The sequence below is a fragment of the Spea bombifrons genome, chromosome 3, assembly GCF_027358695.1.
Source record: "Spea bombifrons isolate aSpeBom1 chromosome 3, aSpeBom1.2.pri, whole genome shotgun sequence".
NCBI lineage: Eukaryota > Metazoa > Chordata > Amphibia > Anura > Pelobatidae > Spea > Spea bombifrons.
In genome coordinates this window covers 5,404,938-5,427,344 of record NC_071089.1, presented here as the reverse complement: position 1 = coordinate 5,427,344, position 22,407 = coordinate 5,404,938, and the positions used below count along the sequence as shown (strand labels likewise).

At 45.5% G+C, this 22,407-nt stretch overlaps 1 protein-coding gene across 3 annotated transcripts; it reads left to right on the top strand.

Moving 5' to 3' along the window:
• The first annotated feature begins 1,177 nt into the window (after window positions 1-1,177).
• On the top strand, window positions 1,178-19,261 carry CLIP4 (CAP-Gly domain containing linker protein family member 4). Of its 3 annotated transcripts, none has more exons than XM_053459489.1 (16): window positions 1,178-1,276; window positions 4,198-4,342; window positions 4,988-5,127; window positions 8,355-8,448; window positions 9,169-9,330; window positions 9,691-9,809; window positions 10,398-10,634; window positions 12,875-13,010; window positions 13,559-13,699; window positions 14,150-14,224; window positions 14,881-15,051; window positions 15,837-15,965; window positions 16,295-16,418; window positions 16,951-17,015; window positions 17,140-17,209; window positions 18,906-19,261. In XM_053459489.1, exons 2-16 carry the CDS (start codon window positions 4,213-4,215, stop codon window positions 19,228-19,230), a joined length of 2,118 nt encoding a protein of 705 aa, XP_053315464.1. In that variant the 5' UTR covers window positions 1,178-1,276; window positions 4,198-4,212; the 3' UTR covers window positions 19,231-19,261. The 3 variants fall into 3 exon arrangements, with proteins under 3 accessions (XP_053315464.1, XP_053315466.1, XP_053315465.1); XM_053459490.1 differs by having other exon boundaries at window positions 1,191-1,258; XM_053459491.1 differs by lacking the exon at window positions 14,881-15,051.
• The last annotated feature ends 3,146 nt before the right edge of the window (window positions 19,262-22,407 follow it).

Here is a 22,407-nt window from a genome sequence, read left to right as displayed (position 1 = left end):
GCTGTCTTCCGTCGGCAGGTTTTGCAGACTCCCATAATAATGTAAGGGAACGGGGGACAGCGCGCAGCACACTACTCAACATCGGGGATATGACTACATATCTCGGAGATTTTTAATGCGGTCTTTTCATAGCATGCCTTCCCACTGCTCCGCTTTGATACATGGTCTATATGTAGTAGTAGAAGCATTAGCACTGCATCTGTGAAGCTGCAGCTTCTCTTAAACGTATATGCCTTGTTTGCTGGTAAGGCTGCCAGAGACACAGGAGCGTCCCTTTAACTAAGCAAGTCTGATGCGGAGCCGTACAGTTACAGCGTGACTCCTCGGCAGGCTTCAGGCATAATGGGTTTAATAAATAGACTTAGAAGCGCTCAGTATCTAAACGTGTTTAACCCCTTAATGACAAAGCCCGTACATGTTCAGGCTCAAAATGCATTGTTTTCAATGGGTTTTGGGACCGCTCATTTTGTGTACACACCGAGCACTTTAACCCTTTGCCGCTGTTTGGTAATTAACCCAGCGGCATCATGCTTGTGCCCCTGACATAGAAGCGTGTAAGCTAGACTGGTCTACCGATACCCTTAGGCTAGCAAGCTATTACACGGGGAATCCGGTTTAAAAACCATACACTTAGAGCGGTCACCGCGTGGCTGGAATATAATGTAAAGATCCTTTAAGGACAACATTTTTCTTTATCTTTAAGAAAACTATCAAGCAAACCTTTTAACAAAAATAGATCTGCGGAGGCTTCAGACCCTCAATAAAGTAATATTTATGTAACACCCCGCAGGGCAGATCCAGTCTCCGGCGGTATAAGAGCCATCAGCTCATAACGCCCAACCGTCATTTAGAATTATTCATTTTATTTACCCCGTTTAATTTATAAAAACATTTTCTGCTGTTTCTATACACATTATCGGGGCTTTTAGGGCTGTAGAACCTTCTGATACCCTCATACCCAGCAAACATTCTGACCTCCTAGAAAAGAGGGGCATCAGAGGAGGAGAGAGGGGCATCAGGGGAGGAAAAATGGGGGACAGAGATATTTGGGGCCCAAAGAGAGAGAGTGCCTGACACTCATCCTAACTACAGACAGCGGCTCCGCCCCCTCTTGCTTCTCCAAGACCCGTGACGTCACTGGCGTGCGCCCTCCCCCGTGACAGAGTCGCCCCTCCCGAGGTGGGCGGGCCGCAGCGCTTGGGCTGTCAGCCTGTCAGTGCATTTAACCTCCTGCTCGCTGGATGGATGGCTTCCTGCTGTATGTTCGGTGCTGACGGTAAAACCGGGGGAGCAGAGCGGGGAGCGGGGGGTGCACTGGGCCCCAAAGCAAAAGCGGGGCCACTCTGCACTGTCTGAGCATCCTTACTGGAGGAGGGGGGCGGGGGTCTAAAGGGGGTAAATGGCAGGTGCTGCCTGCCTCGGGTGTCCTAATATGATTAACCCTTCCGCTGTGGTCTCATAGCAATGCACTATAAAAGCAGTGCTGGTGGTAACCACGCTAGTACGGTAATTCTGGGTATTGGTATTTGTCCACCAGCAGCTTGTCAATCACCAGCACCTCAGTTGCTGCTGAACCTCTTGCTCAGGTCTTAGGATGGATTTGGGACCTTTACTTATGCAACAAGAAAATCTTGTGCTGGATATATAATCTGTGCATTATATATAAAATATACCCTGAGAGGGTGCCGGCAAAGTCTATGTTTGTATGTCCTTGTTTTTTGACAGAAAAGCTAATTTTGTTCATTAAAATAACATGAAATGGGTCAAATCCAGCGCAAACGGGGTTAATGCTGTAAATAACTATTGTAGCTGATTTTTTTATGGAATCTCTTCATAGACGTACAGAGACCCTTTATCACTCCCATCACTCCTGTGTTTCAATGGCCCTTTATCACTCCCATCACTCCTGTGTTCCAATGGCCCTTTATCACTCCCATCACTCCTGTGTTCCAATGGCCCTTTATCACTCCCATCACTCCTGTGTTCCAATGGCCCTTTATCACTCCCATCACTCCTGTGTTCCAATGGCCCTTTATCACTCCCATCACTCCTGTGTTCCAATGGCCCTCTATCACTCCCATCACTCCTGGCTTCCAATGGCCCTTTATCACTCCCATCACTCCTGTGTTCCAATGGCCCTTTATCACTCCCATCACTCCTGGGTTCCAATTGCCCTCTATCACTCCCATCACTCCTGGGTTCCAATGGCCCTCTATCACTCCCATCACTCCTGGGTTCCAATGGCCCTTTATCACTCCTGTGTTCCAGTGGCTCGTTGTGTTCGCTGATCCAAGTTTAAGGTTAAAAGGATAATTGATGGTTTTTGAACTCTTCTGCTAGTATGCAGCTCAGTGGCCCCAAACTTCTGAATGGTAGTGTTAGTGTATGTATATATATATTAGTGTGTATACGGTGTGTATATATATATATATATGTGTGTTATCTGCAGCAATGTGTTTTTTCTTGCAGTCTAAATCCTCGTTATTGTAGGAAATATAAAATGCTGTTTTTCTGTGTTTTTCCGCCTCTTTTGCGCGAGTTATTGGCCGCCGGCGGGAGGCGTAGAGGGTGCCGCGTACGGTTACCGTGTAGATGTGTTTGCTCTGGACGGTCACCGTCTCGGATCTTATGTCTTTTGGTTATCATAGTAACTAAGTTGCCAAAATAACTTTTTTTTTTTGTTTTTTTTTAACCTTCAAAATAATTTGATCTGAAATAGTTGAAAGTTTCGGTTTCAAAAAAATGTTTGGGTTGTTGAAGCTTGCCGGCAGTGGAGGGGTTAAAATGATCTCATTTGCTGTTTTCTGGGGGGGGTCGTTGTGTGCGCGGGGGGGGTTTAGGGCGCTGCGCGGCTGGATGGGTGGGAAGCAGGAATTATTAGAATGCGTCGCATGTTAAGCTGCAACTTCTCAGAGGGGGCGAGATTTAACACTTTACACGCCGGAGCGCTGCCACCTGCAGCATGCAATAGGGTATTGAGCCTTCGTGGAGGATGTTGTCGTATTTGGTTACTTTGTTTATAGTTTACGGTTTGCCCAGATTTCAGTTTTAAACAGGCCACTGAGGGAGTAGTTGACGCTTGACACGCATGCCTGTCAGTGGTGGCATTTAGCGAGGGATTTTAAACCTTTCTGCCCTCAGGGATTGCCCGTTGAAAGGGCTCTTCTCCGATAAAAAGGATTGCGTCGCAAGGCCGACCACACGTCTCACTCGGTTTATATGATACTTTTTGTTTTGAGATGGTGGTAGATAAGGGGAACAGCCTTCCAGCGGAAGTGGTGGAGGCTAAAACATTGAGGGTAATTTGAACATGCAGTAGTAGCCCAGGAGAAAATGGAGTCCTTAGTTGATACCTTTTTATTGAACCGGTAAAGGAGGTTACGTAAGCCTTTGGGACCTCAGAGGTCTCTTCTTCAGATGGACTCTTTTTCTGTGTTGGCCCAATAAAAAATAATCTCAACTTCAACTAAAGCCGCTGTTTAATCTCGCCAGCCCTGTGCAGTGGATGGTTCAAAGGAATTCACGTATTGAAGTATACATTATACAGGGCCGGCCCGGCCCCTCCCTGTTGTTGTTGTCTCTTTGAATGCAGAGTGAAGTCAGGGAGCTGAAAGGGCAGGAATCTAAACTCCCAGCGAATCCACCCCGACTCCCTGCTTGTTTTGTGTCAGTAATTTTCCATCCATCTGGGCGATGATGTCATAGTCTATATCAGAGGCGTGAATAATGAGCCCTGTGATGTGTCCCATGTATGTTTAAATTCCCTCGCTGTATTAACCACTACCACTTCTGCTGGGAGGCTGCTCCATTTATCTTCTGCGGAGTAACCTTGATATAAATATATATTTTTTTTTCTTTCTTTACTTGCAGTTCCATGTCAAGCCACCAGGGTGTTTAGTGTAACAATGGAGGCATTTACACCATGTCCGGATCCTTTAAAGGGTGTCTGTACAGATAATATACATTTAACAATATGATGGAGATAAGAAAAGGGGAGGAATAATCATGCAGATCCCGGTTTGTGTCCAGTCTCGTGGAGCTTCCAAAGTCCTCCTGGATCTCCAGTGGCCCCAGCGATCAGGGGCAATTCTGTAGTCTCTGGCTGGGGGGGGTTCATGTGGCGCGTGTGTTGGGGGGCTCATTGGTCTCGTGTTCCGGTTCTCACGCTCGGGTTCTTTCTGTTTCCCGTCCTTGCAGGCGGCTTCCTGGAAAATGACCGTTGGAGATTGGGCAGTTGGCCGTCCTGAAGAAGACTTCCTCCGCTTCGCCCGCTGTTATTACCCCGGCTCCGGCGCTCCAGTAACGTTTTGTGTGGCTGCTGCACCAATGCCTATGGACTGCGGTGAGTTGAAGGGAGCAACTGTCTCGCCGCGTGTGTGTCACACTCTGTGTGTAAGTATGTTACCGTGTGCGTGTGTGTAAGTATGTTACCGAGTGTGTGTGTAAAGTGTGTGTGTGTGTCACACTCTGTGTGTAAGTATGTTACCGTGTGCGTGTGTAAAAGTGTGTCACACTCTGTGTGTAAGTATGTTACCGTGTGTGTGTGTAAAAGTATGTGTGTGTCTGTCACACTCTGTGTGTAAGTATGTTACCGTGTGTGTGTGTCACACTCTGTGTGTAAGTATGTTACTGTGTGCGTGTGTAAAAGTGTGTGTGTGTGTGTCACACTCTGTGTGTAAGTATGTTACCGTGTATGTGTGTGTCTGTTGCCGTGTGTGTCTGTGTAACTGTTACCGTGGATCACACTCTGTGTGTAAGTATGTTGGTGTGTGTAAGTATGTTGGTGCGTGTGTCACACTCTGTGTGTAAGTATGTTGCTGTGTGTGTGTAAGTATGTCACTATGTGATCCGATCGGGTCCTGCGATGCGCTTCACTCATCCTCCCTCCCTGACACTGCGCTCCGAGAAGTGATGTCATTTCCAGGCTCACTTTTCTTTACTTTTTGATTAGTAATTTATTACTTTTTTTTTTCTCTTATCTTGACAGAATTCTCCTTTTTTGACCCCAACGATGCCTCGTGCCAGGATATTCTATATGACCCCAACACTTCCATTCCAGAGCTTTTCGCCATCTTAAGGCAGTGGGTCCCCCAAGTCCAGCAGAACATCGATATCATTGGAAACGAGGTAGTAACCATGGAAACGTCTGAAATTGAGTGGGGTTTTTAACCTCTTCATTATTTTTCTTCTTTCTGTACTGAGAGCGGTAGAAGCAGAGAAGCCGTCATCTAGTCGCCCGTTTCTCCTGCTGTAAAGACTCAAACCTTAATCAGTCGTTGGTCTCGTCTTAGATTCAGGAGCCGTATCCCTGTCCCATGCATGTTTAATAGCCTCACTGTATTAACGTCTACCACTTCTGCTGGGAGGCTGTTCCATTTACCAACCACCAATGAAGCAGTTTCATTGAAGATCTGTAACAATCAAGGATCGGCTAAAACAGAATCACATTTTTCTTATCTGTCTTTTTGTATATTCTGAGTCCTCGCTCAAACTCGCTCTCCGTCAGAGTGTGAGTTAATTAGAGCTCTAGAACATGTTTCGTAGCAAACTCTAAATATCTTTGGCTCTTACCCCGTATCGCTCGCCTCTCTCTTTTTGAAAGGCGCAGAGTTGCTCTTAAGACTTTACAGCCGGCTTCCGTCGATCTTGACAGATTCACGAAGCAATTTGAGGCTTACATTTTTTTTTTGTTTTAATTTCCTGTGCTGTCTTGTTTGCGCAGACTGACAAAGCTTGATGAAATGGAGCCCTTGCTGTAGTGCGGTCCGTCGATAATGTTGTCCCTCGGAAACGAGAGCTGATGAAATTAGTTCCGCCCTGTTCTGCTCGTGTTTTGGTAGTACGGCAGACGTGATGTTCGCTTCCTACTCCCGTCTGCTGTATCTACATAGCCGAGTCTCCTCTGACTAAAGTTTATTGAAGAAGACGGGAGCCTCCTGCCTAAAAGTAAAAAAAAAAAAATCTTTTCAATGTGGTCCCAAAATTTACTCCTAATGGGTCATTGGTTGGAGGGTGCTTCGTAAATTAAGGGGGGCCTTAAAAAGGCTGTGAAGAATGGTAGCCTCATGCTTAATAGTCCTTATTATTTTTTTTTTTTATTAATTTAATTTTCCTTAAAATGGCACCAAAGAGTGCAGCCCATAATCAGGACAGTACGGTCCAATGCACCCTATTTTCATATATTTTTAGGGTTTTTTTAGGGTTTTTTTTTTAAGATTTGAAAAATATATTTTCTTTGATTTCGCTCCTGGAAGTCGTAAAAACCGGTCAGATATTTTGACTAAAAGGCATAACAGGGGGAAAAAGTTAACAAGGGGGGGGATATAAACCTATAAGCTGGTGAGTGAGCGGGTCCCTCTTTACCTAATGTAGAGGTAAAAGACAGTAAAAAGATTTTGAAATTAACAGCAGCCCCAAACCTCATCATCGACGAACCCAAAGCCCCCCCCCCCACCGAAAGGGACACTCCATGCTCCGGCGCTGCCTCGGCAAATGTTTTCTAATGAGACTCCACCGTGAGCATAAAGCCAATCCTGTTAATTGCAAAGATAGGGCTTTCCACCCTGTATTCTCTGCTTCAAATAGCCAAACACTGGCTACATCCAGCAGAAATGCAGCCCTTAAGCTGCAGCTTCTACCTAAGGCAGGCAATCTTTTAAAACTTTTTAAAGTACTCGTAAAGTTATTAAATATGCATTCTTCCCCGTTGACGCGTCCGGTCCCTTTAAACTCCTTGCGGTGTACGCTGATTTTGTAATTGGCCGATATCTTTGGCTTGGATCTGCTTTTATTTTATTGATCTGCCGGTTTTACTTTATGCGCCACCTGTCCTGGCCTCCAAATCACACAAAGATATTTATCCGATTTCATTTCCAGAGCCCTAAAAGTACCGAGGTCAGCAGAGACAAAAGCAGAAGCTACTAAAACAGGTGTTCAGCATAAATAAATCCCCGTTCCCCGAGTGTCTAGAAATCCTCCCCGATTTACCGATTACCCCGTCAGTACATATGTTATGTTCTAAACAATCGTCGGGGCGTTCTGGGAACCGGTCGCCGGAAGCCGGTAATGCCGACGGGATATATGGCCACGGACCAAGGAAATTTGGTTTTTAATGGCCAGACCCCTGCCGAGTTTTCGTAAATATCCATAAAGTGGCTTTAGTCGCAATGAGTTTGGCATGTAGCAGATGAGTTTATGAATTTAAATGAGTTCCTAATGAGCATCGAGTTTATGCAAACAGCCGATTAACGGAAATCCAATGCACAAAATAACTAAAAACGTAACCTTGTATTTTTATATAAATACCCCGTCTTTCTCTTGGGTGTTGTAGGGTGTCGTGTGCCGTATGGACAGACGCACCGTGTCGCTAAGATGTTGGTAGACAAACCGTTCTAAATGCTTGTTACTTTACTATCCGTTTATTTGTTTACTCATTCTTTCTGGTCCGGATGGATTCAACAACTGTCTTTTTTTTTTTCCTTTTCGCTTCATACATCACATTCAAGAGTTTGGGGTCACTTTCATGGAAAACAAGGACATTTCTGGCTTTTATGTTACAGCCGGAAATGTCCTTGTTTCGAACGATCAATTAGCCTTTTAAACTTAAACTTGGATCAGTGAACACAACGTGCCATTGGAACCCAGGAGCGATGGGAGTGATAAAGGGCCATTGGAACACAGGAGTGATGGGAGTGATAAAGGGCCATTGGAACACAGGAGTGATGGGAGTGATAAAGGGCCTCTGTACGCCTATTAAGATATTCCATTAAAAATCATCCGTTTCCCGCTACAATAGTCATTTACAACGTTAACCCCGCCTGCGCTGGATTTCTCATCCATTTCATGTTATTTTAATAGACAAAATGTCTATTTTTCTTTCATAAACAAGGAAACTTGTTACCCCAAACCTTTGAACGGTGCTGTATGTAGTTGGTATCCTGAATTATTTTGTTTTATATTTTTTTGTAAGAAATGTATTTGCTTGCACGGAAGTGGGATACAGTCTGGTGGTCTGTACTTCGCATAGAGGCTCAAGCATTGAGGGGATTTAAACATGCATGGGACAGGCATACGGCTCCTGAATCTAAGACGAGACCAACAACCGATTAAGGTTTGAATCTTTACAGCAGGAGAAACGGGCGACTAGACGGGGGCCGAATGGGGCCGATCTGCCGGCAGGTTCTGTATTTATTGTGGCAGGAAGAGAATGTATAAAACTACTTTTAAGATGCAGCCTAAGATTGCCCCTGCGTTTCGGGGTTTGGTCCCTGTGCTTGGCAGCCTACGAGGTTTTAATCTATAGCGTTTAATTTGCTTCCGTTTAATGACATAAAATGAACCGCTTTGTATTTCAGATTTTGAAGAGAGGCTGCAGTGTGAACGACCGCGATGGATTGACGGACATGACCCTCTTGCATTACACCTGTAAATCCGGCGCGCAGGGCATCGGTAATAATACCTCTAATAATCAGACCCCCGGCAAACCGAATCCCGCGTGCTCGGGTTCGATTCTAACCGGCAAACCGCTCGAGTGACCATTTTCATGGTTTTATTTTCGGGGCACTTGTGTAAATTGAGGACCGGTTGATCCCGCGAGTTACCGGATTTAGAGTCTGGAAGGAATTTTGCCCTTTTTCAGGCTTTAATGTGAGTTTTTTACCCTCTTCTGGATCAACAGCAAGGAGGAATTCGATGGACTGGTGTCTTTGTGTTGCTGCCATGTTACTATGTGGTTATTAAAGAGCCATAATCTAAAAAGAGTCGAGACTTAAATGTAATGTAAGGTTTTTACTTGAGTGTGGATGATAAGTGGAGCAGCCTCCCAGCAGAAGTGGTAGAGGGTAATACAGTGAGGATATTAAACATGCATGGGATAGGCATACGGCTCCTGAATCTAAGACGAGACCAACGACTGATTAAGGTTCGAGTCTTTACTGCAGGAGAAACGGGCGACTAGACGGGGGCCGAATGGGGCCGATCTGCCCGTTGGAGGCGCGTAGATTAGGTCTCATGCCGGTTCTTGTCATAATTACTGGTATCTCGAATGGGATGTCGCGTGTCCTGGATCAGATTGTTTCTGTATTGTAGAAGATTCGTGTTTATTGTCGGAATCGTTCGTTGTCGAGTGATACTTTTTCGCGACGTATTTTTACTTCTTTTCACTTCCAGGGGATGCGGAAACGTCTGCCAGGTTCGCCTCCCGCCTCATCGGGCTGGGTGCGGACGTCAGCCTGCGGAGCCGATGGACCAACATGAACGCTCTGCACTACGCCGCTTACTTTGACGTTCCGGAACTTATCGACATTCTGCTGAAAGCCTCAAAGCCGAAAGGTAACCCCCCCAGCCCCCCCAATAGATCAGCTGATCTTACAGTAATTTAAGCACTTACAGTGCTTCTTGGCGTGAGGTCTGATATCTCTCTGCCCCTTTAGAGATAGAATCTTTGAACATTTAGCGTTTTTTGCCCCCCCTGCCGGTGCGGGGTCTGGGTCGCTGCTGGTTCCGCTTTGTAGAAGAATACTGTACAGGAGTAGATGCTGGGATCGGCGATCTCCCCGTTAAAGATTGACAAGATCTTTAATAATAAATAATGCATGTTCAGACTCGGTAGATGAAAGCTGCGTTTTCTATAAATGTGTTGCTCGCGGTTGGCTGCCGCCGCCCCGCTGCCGCTATCTGTTTCTCTTTCAGATGTGGATGCCACCTGCCATGACTTTGAATTTGGCACGGCTCTGCACATTGCGGCTTCCAACCTGTGCCTGGGGGCTGTGAAAACTTTGCTGGAACACAGAGCCAATCCTGCCTTCAGGGTAAGAAACCGAAGGAGAACGCTGTGATAGATATAGATATATATATATAATATAATATAAATATACGCTGCTTCCAAAATGTAACATGTCTGCCACTTTCACTACATGAGATAGATATACGGCTCCTGAATCTAAGAGACCAACAACTGATAAATTTGATTTTTTTTTTTTTTTTTTTTTTTTAATTTTATTTATTTATTTTTTTACCAGTTCTAGTTTTTGCCCCCATAATATAATGTTTTCAGACAGCTGCATATCAGTCATTTGTATGATTCTCGCTCTGTTATCTGATCCTCAATCTACTAAACAAACACCCCGACTCATTATCATACTTTCTGTGGGGAACAATAGAATGGCTCAGTCTTAATCATCCAGTCTGACTCTCTGACTAATAAAAGTCTATGAGGGTACGGACTTCATTAGCATTGCTGTAAAGCATCAGCTCAGTGTGGTGTTTGAGCCGGAAAAGTCCCCCAAAATATCACATGACTGACAGCAACGCCACCTCCAGGTCTGAAGAGTCTCCAGGTTTTTCCGTGGCGACCGACAGTATATACAGCGCTGGATTTTTTTTTCTTTCCTTTACAGGATGATAAAGGACGTATCCCAGCCGACGTAGTCCCTGACCCCGTCGATATGCCCTTGGAGATGGCCGACGCGGCTGCCGTCGCAAAAGATATCCGGCAGATCCTTCTGGATGCGATGCCCTTGTCTTGTGATCTCTCCAAGCTGTTCTTTCCCAACCGCGACGGCGTCTCTGGAACGGCCGCTCTCCAGGCAGCCGGTCTGAAGCTGGGAGACCGCGTACTGATTGCCGGGCAGAAGGTACAAGAAATAAGGGAACTGTTATTTTATTGTCTTTTAATAAAAGTAATTATCATCATTCTCAACCAAAATAACTTATTATAATAAAAAATACTACGACTAATAATATTATTTTTATTATTATTATTTTAGGAATTATTTAAATTATATATAAATAGCGATTCTGGTTCAAAGTTTGCAAAGTGGTCTTATCACACAGAATGAATGGCCCTGCTGTTTTTGTTGTTGACGCCACTTTTCACGCTTTTTATCACTTTTTGCATTAATCCTCGTGTCTCCAATACACTTTATTTTGTTTTGTAGTTGCTTCTGATTGCGTGGTGGTTTTAGTTTATTTAAAGCCCTATCAAACGCATTCATTAATACAGAGAGTAGAGCGTGTGCTACGATGCGCATGTATGTGGCCACAACTCCCATGGCAGTCGGCTAGCTGATGGCTGGCTGGTTGTCATAGGAGTTGTTCCATAACAGCTGGTGAACCCCATATTAAGCTGGCGTTGTACTACAGGGTTGACATTTAAATCCGTCCCGAGAACTAGCGAGTGGTCTGGGGAGGCTGGGATCGGGGGCAGAGTTCGGTCCAAGTTATCTATAAGTGGCGGTAATAGAATTAACCCCCGAGAGGGGCTACAGGATCCAACTGTATTGTTCAGACAGCCTTTCTAATGGCAGAGGACTTCGGGATTATTAAGTCCCTCTCTTCCGTTGTCACTGACAGAACAGTAGAATTCTATTTTTTGGGGTGATTTTTATGTCCCAAGTGCATAACTTTACATTTATCAACGTTAAACTGCAGCTGCCGCGCTCTCAATCATCCTTCAGTGCAGCAGCCTTCCGATTAATTCCCGTTTTAAGCTCTGAAATGCAAACCCTTCTTGTTGATTCTTTCAGTTTTAATAATAAGCGATGCTTGTTCCCAAAGCTTCGTGCGCCGACGAGTCGTCTCCGTTCGCTAGAAAAAGGAATATTTTAGAATTTCAATTTGTGACAATTGTTCCGTTTTAAGCATGTAAATAATATTGCACTTCTTTTTAATGTTTATTTATCCTTTTTTTTTTTTTTTTTTATTATTTTAATACAAGCAGCCAAATGCAGGCAATTTCTGCCGTGAATGTAATTATCGGTAAACCGCGTCTAGACGGGGAAATAAACGCCGCGCGGGTAATTGTCTATAAGCCTGTTAGACAAATAATTGTGTTTTCTAAGTCTTTTGTCCATTTAAGGGGGGGGGGGAGCAGGCAGAAAACAGAAGGTAACGAGTTGTATGTCCGAGGACGGCAGCCAGTAACATCCAGGCCTTATGGCTGACCGTCGGAAGTGCGGTGCTTAGAATGCAATCATCACAATGATTGTTTGTCCAAAACAAACCCCCTGACTGCAGTTGGTGTCCGCGTTACAGCTGTACGTCTCGCCCCGAAACGTTTGTCTAAATGCGATTATCCTTCTGGGAAAAAGCATTGGACGGCGGAGTTTTCATAATAGCTTTTAGAGTTAAAAAAAATACATATATATATTTGTTTTTCTTGCAATTAACCCCTTAAGGACAACGGGCGGTTCCTAAACCCATTGAAAACAATGCATTTTGAGCCCGTACATGTACGGGCTTTGTCATTAAGGGGTTAACAGCATTTTGTTTCATTGTCCTGCTGAAGTAAACAAGGTTTCATTTGGTTTCTGATGGCGGATCGAATGGGTTGTGTTCCAGCGTCTGGTTTTTTATTATCTTATGATATTCCTGCTCTTTGAAAATCTCTTAATTATAAGGACAGTTTAATGTCCCAGACATCCCCGCTAATGCATACCAAGTGCCCGCTGTGCTCTCTCTCTCTCCTTCTCTTAAAGCTGGGGTCAGCCAGAATACAGCGTGAAAACTTCCCGTCGTTACCCATAATCCTTCAGTCAAACCGAGCAGGAGAATGCCTCCCAGCTGTCCCGCTTTGCACGGGACAGTCCCGCCTATGCCGCTCTACCACTGTAGAGCTTGTGGGGGGATTCGGGAACTCAATCCCACGATCGCGATTTCATCTTCTGGTTTGTGCAGTTCCTCGGTCGGACACTAGGTGGCGATGTGACTTAAGGATCAGATGCCGAAAGCAATGTTCATCTCATCCTAGTTTTTCGGACAGTCGGCAGCTATGATTGCGTTGGTATTCTGCGTCTGGCGGCACACACCATCTTTTTAAAGGGCACAAAGTCCTTCCTGAACGCCTTGATTTGGTAACCCGTCTGCCTTTCCGCAGGTCGGCACGTTGAGATACTGCGGCCCCGCGGAGTTTGCGTCCGGACAGTGGGCCGGAATAGAGATGGACGAGCCTGACGGCAAAAACGACGGCGGCATCGGCGGGATCCAGTATTTTAAATGCCCGGCACAACACGGTGAGACGGAGCTGCGTTTAGCTTCACTGGTTAACCATTATTTAAAGCGCACCGCGTGAGATCCCAAATCCTTCAGGTGTCTGATGTCCCCCCCCCCACGGCAGCTGCAGTCAGTCCTGCGATAGTTATGTGCGCTCGATGTACATTGTACAGCGCCGTGGAATATGATGGCGCTATATAAAACAAAAAGTAATAAAGGCGGAAACCAGATAAAAATAGAACATTCACATTTTATTTTACGTTGCCCTTGGATACCGTGAGGGTTCTTTACAGAACATATTATGTTCTTTCCACCTATTGTTTTACCTGATGCAGAAGATGCAGCCCTGCTGCTGCAGCTGCCCTCCTCCTTCTTCGTCTGCTGTTTCTTGCCATCGATTGGCTATACCAAAAATATAGCCCCGGCTGGCAATTCACGCTAATACAGCATGTTCGGCAACGCGTGGCGGTAGCTTTCTTGATACAAACGGCAAAAGGGTTAACTGTCTGTGTGCCCCCCCCGTCTACCTTCTTATATCCACCTAACTGCCCCGCGTTCCCTCCGCCAGGTATTTTTGCCCCTCTCTCTAAGATAAGGAAAGCGGTGGAACCGATGAAGACGTTTATTAGGAGCTCCTCCAACCGATCGTCGGCTTCTGCCAAGACGCAAAAGATCGACCTGAGCCGAGTGACATCGAAGATTAACACCGGTGAGGCTGGGGGTGCGGGGCACCTAAAATGTTAGAGCAAGAGGCTGTCATTTAAAACTAGAGGGTCAGAGGCTTACATGGAACAGCCTCCCAGCAGAAGTGGTAGAGGGTAATACAGTGAGGGTATTAAGCATGCATGGGATAGACATACGGCTCCTGAATCTAAGACGAGACCAAGACTCAGGTTTGAGTCTTTACAGCAGGAGAAATGGGCGACTAGACGGGGGCCGGGTGGGGCCGGCAGATTCTGTTTGGGACTAAATGTAGTAGTTATGTTGGGTAATTAATGTGTTGGCATCTGGGAAGCCGTCCAAACTTCCTTTTATGCCTGTTGAGAAAAATCTTGATGTGTTTTTTACCCGGGGGGGTGGGGGGGGGATTATAGCGGCGTTTCGGATTCCCCCCCCTTTAAGTGCGTTTTATATTAACGGATTCTGTATAAATCGGCAGGACTGGTTCTATCCAAGAGAAATTCCGCCAACGAGTCTCTCCTGAGCACCGACGAGTCTTCACATCCAAAGAAAGGTAAAAGATTAACCCCCGACATGCTGCTGTCCAGAGGGTGCCTGAGAAAAATAGAATTGGCCCCATTCGGCCCCCGTCTAGTCGCCCGTTTCTCCTGCTGTAAAGACTCGAACCTTAATCAGTCGCTGGTCTCGTCTTAGATTCAGGCATGTTTAATACCCTCACTGCATTACCCTCTACCACACCTGCTGGGAGGCTGTTCAATTTGTCCACTGCCCTCTCAGTAAAGTAAAACTTCATTACATTCCATCTAATCCTCTGATCCTCTAGTTTTAGTCTCTCGTTCTAATGTTTCTCCTCCTCTGCTCGTTGCAGGATAAAGAGTTGTTGTCCTCCCTGCTCCCTGCATCCAGTCACTGCTGGCTGAGGTTCATGGGAGCTTTAATTGTTAACATGAAAGTAAATCCGAAAACTTTTCGTTATCTACGTGCTGAATTACACATAGCGTTACCAGTAACAAGTGATGCAGTTACCATGGCAACCAATAGAATGTTAACACATTTTTACCCCTTCTGACTCCCGATTCGCTAAGCGGAGCGAGAGGCGTGATGTTCTCGTTGGCCGCGTCGGCCGGTGAACGTGTGTCTGTGTCGTGCGTCCGCGCATGTTTGTCGCTGTCCATGTTTCTCGAGCCGTGTCCCGCTCGCTCGTTTCAGCTTTCTACATCGGATCCAGCAGCTTCTCCTCTTCCTCCTCTTCCTCCAACTCCTCCACGCTGGAGGCAAAGCCGCCCCTCCCCCGGCGCCCTCCTCGCCAGCGGAGCGCCGCTAACCGCACCTCAAACGCTCCGTTTAGGGCAAAGTCCTCTTCGTTGCGAAGCGTTGATGGTATGGCTCCGAACCCCCCCGTGTGTGTGATAAATGGTCACCCCTTGTTAACGTGGTGCGTGTGTCGTGTTCACGTGGAATGGCCGTGTAATGATGAGAAAAGCACAAGGAGCTCTCCGAAACCCGTGGAAAATATTATTTATTATTTATTTATTCTAAAAAATATTCAATTCTTCAATCCGCTTGTAAATTTAAATTAAATTAAAAACTACATTTTTTATTTTTTGTAGAGCAAAAACTGTACTGTTTAACGCTCCTCCCTCTAAGGCTACCTGAACCAATCGGGTTCCACCAAAGAGCCGAGCAGCATAATCAGGGGCGGGAATGATTAGCTGGCTCCTCCCACCAACCTACAGATACAGTTTATTGTTGTTACACGGGGTTAAAGTATATAATGGTCCGTGACGGCTATCAGCGTCTATCAGCGCTCTAATTGGCCCGCTGGTCACGAGACATGATGGAGTTAAAATAATTTCAAGGGCTGAGGATGATGAGAGTGATCAGTTTTATAAATACTTTTCCACGCGGATGGAGTTTCTTGTGGTTTTTTTCACTTAAACGGACCCGGGTTCCCTTAAATCAGCTCAACCCCCCCCAAAAAACGCAATTTATTCGGTAATTCTCTGATCTGGTCCCGTTTAAGTCGTCGTCGGACGCGCTGAGCTGCTTTAAGTCTTTTGTGTTTGTCACTTTTGTGTAATAGACCGTAGAGTCCTGTGTGGTCACGCGGTGTCCGTCCGGTGCGGTCCCGGTACCGGTGCTTATTCCTCGTTCTTTTTTTCCAGACTCGCAGAACCGGCCGCCGTGCGTCGGAGGTCCGGAGCGCGGAGACTTCCACGCGGGGGACCGCGTGCTGGTGGTGGGACAGAGGACGGGCACCGTCCGGTTCTACGGGAAGACAAGCTTTGCACCGGGTAAGATTTCATTGGAACTAGAAAGGTCAATGTACGGAAGTTTTACTTTACTGAGAGGGCGGTAGATAAGTGGAACAGCTTCCCAGCAGAAGTAGTAGAGGTAAAAAAAACAGTGGATTTCAGAGCTTTACAGCCCTTGCTGCGAAGAACGTCTTTCCTTTCTAAGGAGGAACGGAGGCTCTCGTGATCACGGCGAGCGCCTCCTCTGCCTTTATTGTTTGAGAAGAGGGTTTGTTGGCGATTAACCCCTTCCGTGTTCTTTCTGCTGTATTACATGATCACATGATCACTATCGATGTTTTATCTGATCTCTGTGCGTCTCTTTGCAGGTTACTGGTGCGGCATCGAGCTGGACAAGCCTCACGGGAAGAACGATGGATCCATCTCGGGCGTCCAGTACTTTACCTGCCCTCCCAAGCATGGGATTTTTGCACCTCCTTCCAGAGTCCAAAGGTGAAAAAAAAAATCCACAAACGCTCTGTCCCGTGAAGGGTTAAAAGAGCGCTATCCCTTTTGCACGTGTCCGGTTCCCAACCCAAATCTTATTGGCCCCCAACGAGTCCAAGCCGGCCCACAGGGATTTGTAGAACAGATAGTGTCTTTTAAAAGAAAAAATGTACTTAATTCTCTATGTTGAGACGAAAAAATATTATAGTATGTATACATACATACATACATACATACATACATTATATGTATATGTATGTGTGTGTGTGTGTGTGTATATAAATAAATGTATTTTGGGGCAGTTTCTTCTTTGCCTTTTGTTCTCACAAACAATAGGTTTGAGGCTGTTTGATGGAAAACCATTTGAGTGTTTCTTGTTTCCCTACCCGTGTTCTAGCGTGTGATGCACATGTATGTTCTCCCGCATGTTTACCTCCCATGCTCGCCCCACGGGTGCCCTATCCGCCCCGTTACGCCGCGAGCCGCTCTCTTCACCGCTCTCACCTTAATCCATGGTGTTTATCATCTTTTATCGCAGGGTCTCCGGCTCATCCGACTCGCTGTCCGAAATCCCAGTAAATAAACTGAATTATTCCTTCCCGGGTGGGTATTTCTGGCTCTGACCGGGATGCCGGACAACAAAAAAGCGGGTGGTGGCTGTGCAGATTTTGACGTTTCTGTTACGTTTCTGAAACCCCGCTACAGCTGCAGTGTGTGATATTTACAGGTTTAAGACGGAGTTACAGCTCCTCGTCCACCTCCCACAAGGAAGCCGACAGAAGACACTCTTCCGGAAGGTATTTATCGCCGTGGGGGGATGGGCATCTTGGTTACATATACATTTAGCGATGGCTGCGTTATTGCCGGGGCGTATAGAACCGAAGACAACCGATACATTATATAAAAACGTATGGATCGAAGTGATGATGATGGCCCGGTGGGGCAATCCTGTTCCTTTTACATATAATATTTGTGTGCGTGTATATATGTATACCTTCTTCATCATAACCGACCAAGCATAGACCTCGCGGCCCCCATTATTCTAGAACTTCAGTAATGAGGCTGTGAATGTAGGTTGCTGAGCTTTGTGGGAGTTCTTGACTTATCCACCTTCAGACTCCCGGGACAGGGCATTCTAGGACCCGTGACGTAAAGGCCCGAACTAGCCACGATATTTGTGGCCCAATGTCACATTTCGTGCCCTTTCCTGCCCCATCGTGCCCTTTCCTGCCCCATCGTGCCCTTTCCTGCCCCATCGTGCCCTTTCCTGCCCCATCGTGCCCTTTCCTGCCCCATCGTGCCCTTTCCTGCCCCATCGTGCCCTTTCCTGCCCCATCGTGCCCTTTCCTGCCCCATCGTGCCCTTTCCTGCCCCATCGTGCCCTTTCCTGCCCCATCGTGCCCTTTCCTGCCCCATCGTGCCCTTTCCTGCCCCATCGTGCCCTTTGCTTTGGCTGCAGAGCTGACACTAACATCGGCTGCAGCCGAGTCACGCAAGACCCGCTCCAACTACTTCTGCTGCATGCAGTACGCTGCAGGTACAGAGCTTCTGGAAATGAAACGGCGACGCGCTTTGGATCCGTTTTCCTGCCTTTCTCGATGCGCAACGCGTTCTGTACTCAATCCCCCCCAATCTGAACTGCAGCCGCGCATGATGAACAAAGCAGCGCAGCGCTGTGATGTCCTGATGCCGCCGGCTGAATAAACCGTAACACAGCAGGGCTGCATTTAATGATTCCACGTTCCGCTCTCAGAAGGCTTTTAGCAGCAGATAAGTGCCTGCAAACACTTTGAGGAACTTGTGAAGTGCGGCTCTCCTGAGAACGTAACGGGGGGGGGGGGGGCGCGGGGGCGCGGGGGGCTGTTATTCTTACCAAAAATCCAACTTCTCCCGTATTCATTTGGTTGATCGGACTCTGAGCTGAAAGTCTTTTTCTTGTGTTTGAGATTTACTGCGCTGGTAGACCCCGCATAGCGTCCTGCCAAGAAACGGGGCGACAGCCTGTAATAACCTAAACGCGCCACGCTGTCTCATCTGCCATACAGATGGTCTGTCCGGGTGGCTTCCCTTCTAGACATCTGTTCTTTCAGATCGGTAAACGTGTTTGGGTTATGTTAATTTTTCGGTGATTTTAAATAGATACCTTTTACTTTTACTGAGCTGGTGGTAGATAAATGGCACAATCTCCCAGCAGAAGTGGTAGAGGGTAATACAGCGAGGGGATTTAAACATGCATGGGATAGACATACGGCTCCAGAATCTAAGACGAGACCAACGACTGATTAAGGTTTGAGTCTTTACAGCAGGAGAAACGGGCAGACTAGACAGGGGCCGAATGGGGCCGATCCACCGGCAAATTCTTTTTGTTTCTAGATATCCCCATGGCATGAACTTGATGGGTCTCTTTACTGTGTAATGTTGACACTGTGAGGGCACGGGCTGCGCACATATCTTGAATCTACCTAATGCTTAGATTTCTGGCCCCTCGGACAGGCCCAAGAAACCTGCTCTCCGTAGAAGCTGGAGCAGTTCGGCCGCCGGCAGCGTTGGCGACGGGGGAGTGAAACTGCACAAGGGTTCCCAGGTATTGCTGACCAGTTCCAACGAGATGGCCATCATCCGATACGTCGGCCCGACGGACTTCGCTCCCGGTGTGTGGCTGGGGCTGGAGCTCCGAAGCGCCAAGGGAAAGAACGACGGCTCCGTGGGGGAGAAGAGGTACTTTCACTGCAAGCCCAACCACGGGGTATTGGTACGACCCAGCAGGGTGACCTACCGGGGCATTAATGGATCCAAACTTGTGGATGAAGTATGCTGACCTAGGATCTCAAAAAAAAAAAAAAAAAAAAAAAAAAATATGTAAATAATAATTATTAATCCCGAAATATCATTACATCTATTATTTCTTCACCGCGGCAAAAAAGGCAAGACTGATTCCTTTTCTGTTCCTTTGCACATTTTCTTACCTTTTTATGACCCTTTTCAAAAAAATATATTATACGGACGCCTCTAACAACCTTAAAATGTTAACAATTGCAGAAATGTATTTGGGGCAATTAAAGTGAATATTTATGTTTTAAAACTTTTGAGTATTATACTCATTAGACTCCACTCGGGACATAAATTCCGCTCTCTAATACGTCAGACAAATACACCCCAGAATGTATTTCCTGTTATTTTTTTGGGGGGGTTTTGTTTTGTTTTAGAAAAATAATTTAATGTTAAGATTTTTTTTTTCTGGAAAGGGTTTAAAAATAAAACATCACTAAAAATTATGTCTAATTCTCTATTTAGTTAACGAAGTGTTGAATTCTTAAGAATTTCCCTTTTTTTTTTTTCTTCTTTTTCCTGAAAGACCATTTCCAGCTATTTGAATATAATCAGAATTCTATAAACGATCAAAACAAATATTAAGCTATTTCTAAATATTACTGTTTTTCATGCTGGGGGAAGAATTTTTTTTTCTATGCCTATGTCACTTCCTGTTGTCTCTTGCTTCAACTTCCTGTTCAGAAGTATTCTGTACAGAGAGGAATTGGTTCCTACCCCCTTGCTGACAAATGGAACAAAAAATCTAAAAATAGTTTTAGAGCAGCTTGTAATTTTTTTTCTTTACGTTATTGCTCGGTATTTAATTATGGGGCTTGTTTTAATATAATTTAAAACATTAAATATTAGAGACGCGAGATTCTGTTTTTTTTTGAGTGTCGATAGTGGAAATGGAATGGAATGGAAAACCAAGCACTTACTGGAATGCATATGCAGCACTTTTCAACTCAAAAAGAATTAAAGAATGTATTTTCCTGCAGGGGAAAAAGAGACTGTTGTACATTTTTGTTTTTCTGAAAATGCAATAATCTTATTAAAAAAAAAAAAAAAAAAATAATAATAATAAAAAATCTGCTGATCTAGTAGAATGGTTTCAAAATGAAATAATATTTTGGTCTTAAAAGGAGCATTTTCTTTTTTGAAGTTTTGAAAAACTGACATTTCTGAAATGTGGAATTGTTCTGTATATTTGTAAGTAAATAAAGATAAAAAATGGAAATGGGACCTGAAAGTGTCAACTTCTCCAGATTCTACACTTTACGTTTCTTTACATTAAATGAACCCATATGATAAGTGTTTTTACATAATAAGTTGATCGATGTACAATGCTGTGCAAACGTTTTCAGCAGACGTGGGGGGGGGGGACCTTACATAAAGCAAGAATACTTCCGAAAATATTTCCGAAAAATGTTGTGGTTTTTTTATTTTTTTTTTATTTTTTACTTTACGTAATTTAACAAAATGCAAAAAAAGTTAACAGAAGAAAAACCAAAATCAGATCAGTATTTGGAGGGGCCGCCCTTTGCCTTCAGGACCTTGTTCTTCTAGGTACACTTGCGTGTAGTTAGGTTTATGTTTCAAAAATTTATACTAAACGGGTGCTTAATATGTAGATTGAAACAGAAACGGCTGTGTATGAGGAATAAAACTAGGTGAGGAAGAGCCAAACCCGACTCACGAGGTGAGGTTTCTGGAGACCGTTTAATGCCAAAAGTAATATACAGCGGCAGCACCGAGCACAGCAACAACACACAGGGTAGGTATACCGTTTGAGAGCCCTCTCTCCCAGGCAGAAATTCCAAGGCAGACCAGGGTTTCCAGATGTTCTGTCCGAGCTCTTCGGAAGCACAAACACGGGCAACGTTGAGGACCATAGACGCGGTGGTCGAACAAGGAAAAAGGTTTAAAATGTAATGTTACACTGAGCTGTTCTATGTATAGATGATAACTCGAGTGCACCATTAAAAACGCCAGGTTTTCTAAGCAGCTTTCTCCTTTGCAATGGTAATAAATCCCTTTAACTGTATCTGTGCTCTTTGTGTCAAATGACTACTGAATAAAATTGGAAAGTTAACTGACAAAATTTAGTAAGAGACAACATTTGTCACGGTTAATTATTATATGCAGGGCCTGACCTTTTAATAAGATGTTATTTATAACCCTGTAAAAGGCAGGTCGGCACATTCAGGGGGAAAGGATAGATATTTACCTTTAGGAGAAGCTGCAGCTCTGGGGCAGTGGTTTGTTTTTCTCGCCGCTTCAGTGCTTGCGGTTAGCCTGTGGATACGGAGTGATAGCGCTTACCGGTCACCAAGAAAGCAGACAGAATACGTCTCCTAAAGGATGAACGGTTCTGTTGGGAGTTTCCAGGCCTTTTATTCACAAATCAGCATGCGCAACGGAAAAAGATAACTCTACAAAGCTGCCGCCGGACTGTCTGGTTCAGGACATAACAATGAAAGGTGCTATATTAGCATCCTTATTACATAGAATAAACAGATTAACGCTCCTCGCTCGCACAATATTAAGAGTCCTGTTTTTTTGGGATCAAGCCAAGATCTATGGGAGGCATAGTGTTCAAATAGTCTGATTTCACCAAAAAATTAAACTGGCCACCATATATATATATATATATACTCTTTAAAGACTTAAAGTGGGGGGAAAAAATGCGGCCTATATTCGGGCCAATACGGTATATATATATATATATATATATATATATACCGTATTGGCCCGAATATAGGCCGCATTTTTTCCCCCCACTTTAAGTCTTTAAAGTGGGGCTGCGGCCTATATTCGGGGTCTAGCACCCGACGCCCGGGACATGCAGTCCCGGGCGCCAGGCAGGCAGCGGGGTTAGGATACAGATCCCCCGCAGCGGTGCAAGGGACCTGCATCCTACTCCCCGATACACTCAGACAGCCTCCCCTGCCAGCACTTACCACGGGGGGGTTGCCGGCACGGGAGGTTGTCCGCACGATGCATTTTACCTCTGCCCCCCCCCCCGTACTTACCGGAGCAGACTCCCGGGTGTCTTGTGGGGCCGGCGGGGAACATCTACGCAATACAACTTCCGGTGTTCCGGAAGTTGTATACGCGTATTGCGTAGATGTCCCCCGCCGGCCCCGCAAGACACCCGGGAGTCTGCTCTGGTAAGTCGGGGGGG

Coding starts and splice junctions, on each gene's coding strand:
- CLIP4 (XM_053459489.1), top strand. CDS start 4,213: ATGACCGTTGGAGATTGGGCAGTTGGCCGTCCTGAAGAAGACTTCCTC. Junction 10,635..12,874: donor TACTGATTGCCGGGCAGAAG/GTACAAGAAATA, acceptor GCCTTTCCGCAG/GTCGGCACGTTGAGATACTG. Junction 13,011..13,558: donor TAAATGCCCGGCACAACACG/GTGAGACGGAGC, acceptor TCCCTCCGCCAG/GTATTTTTGCCCCTCTCTCT.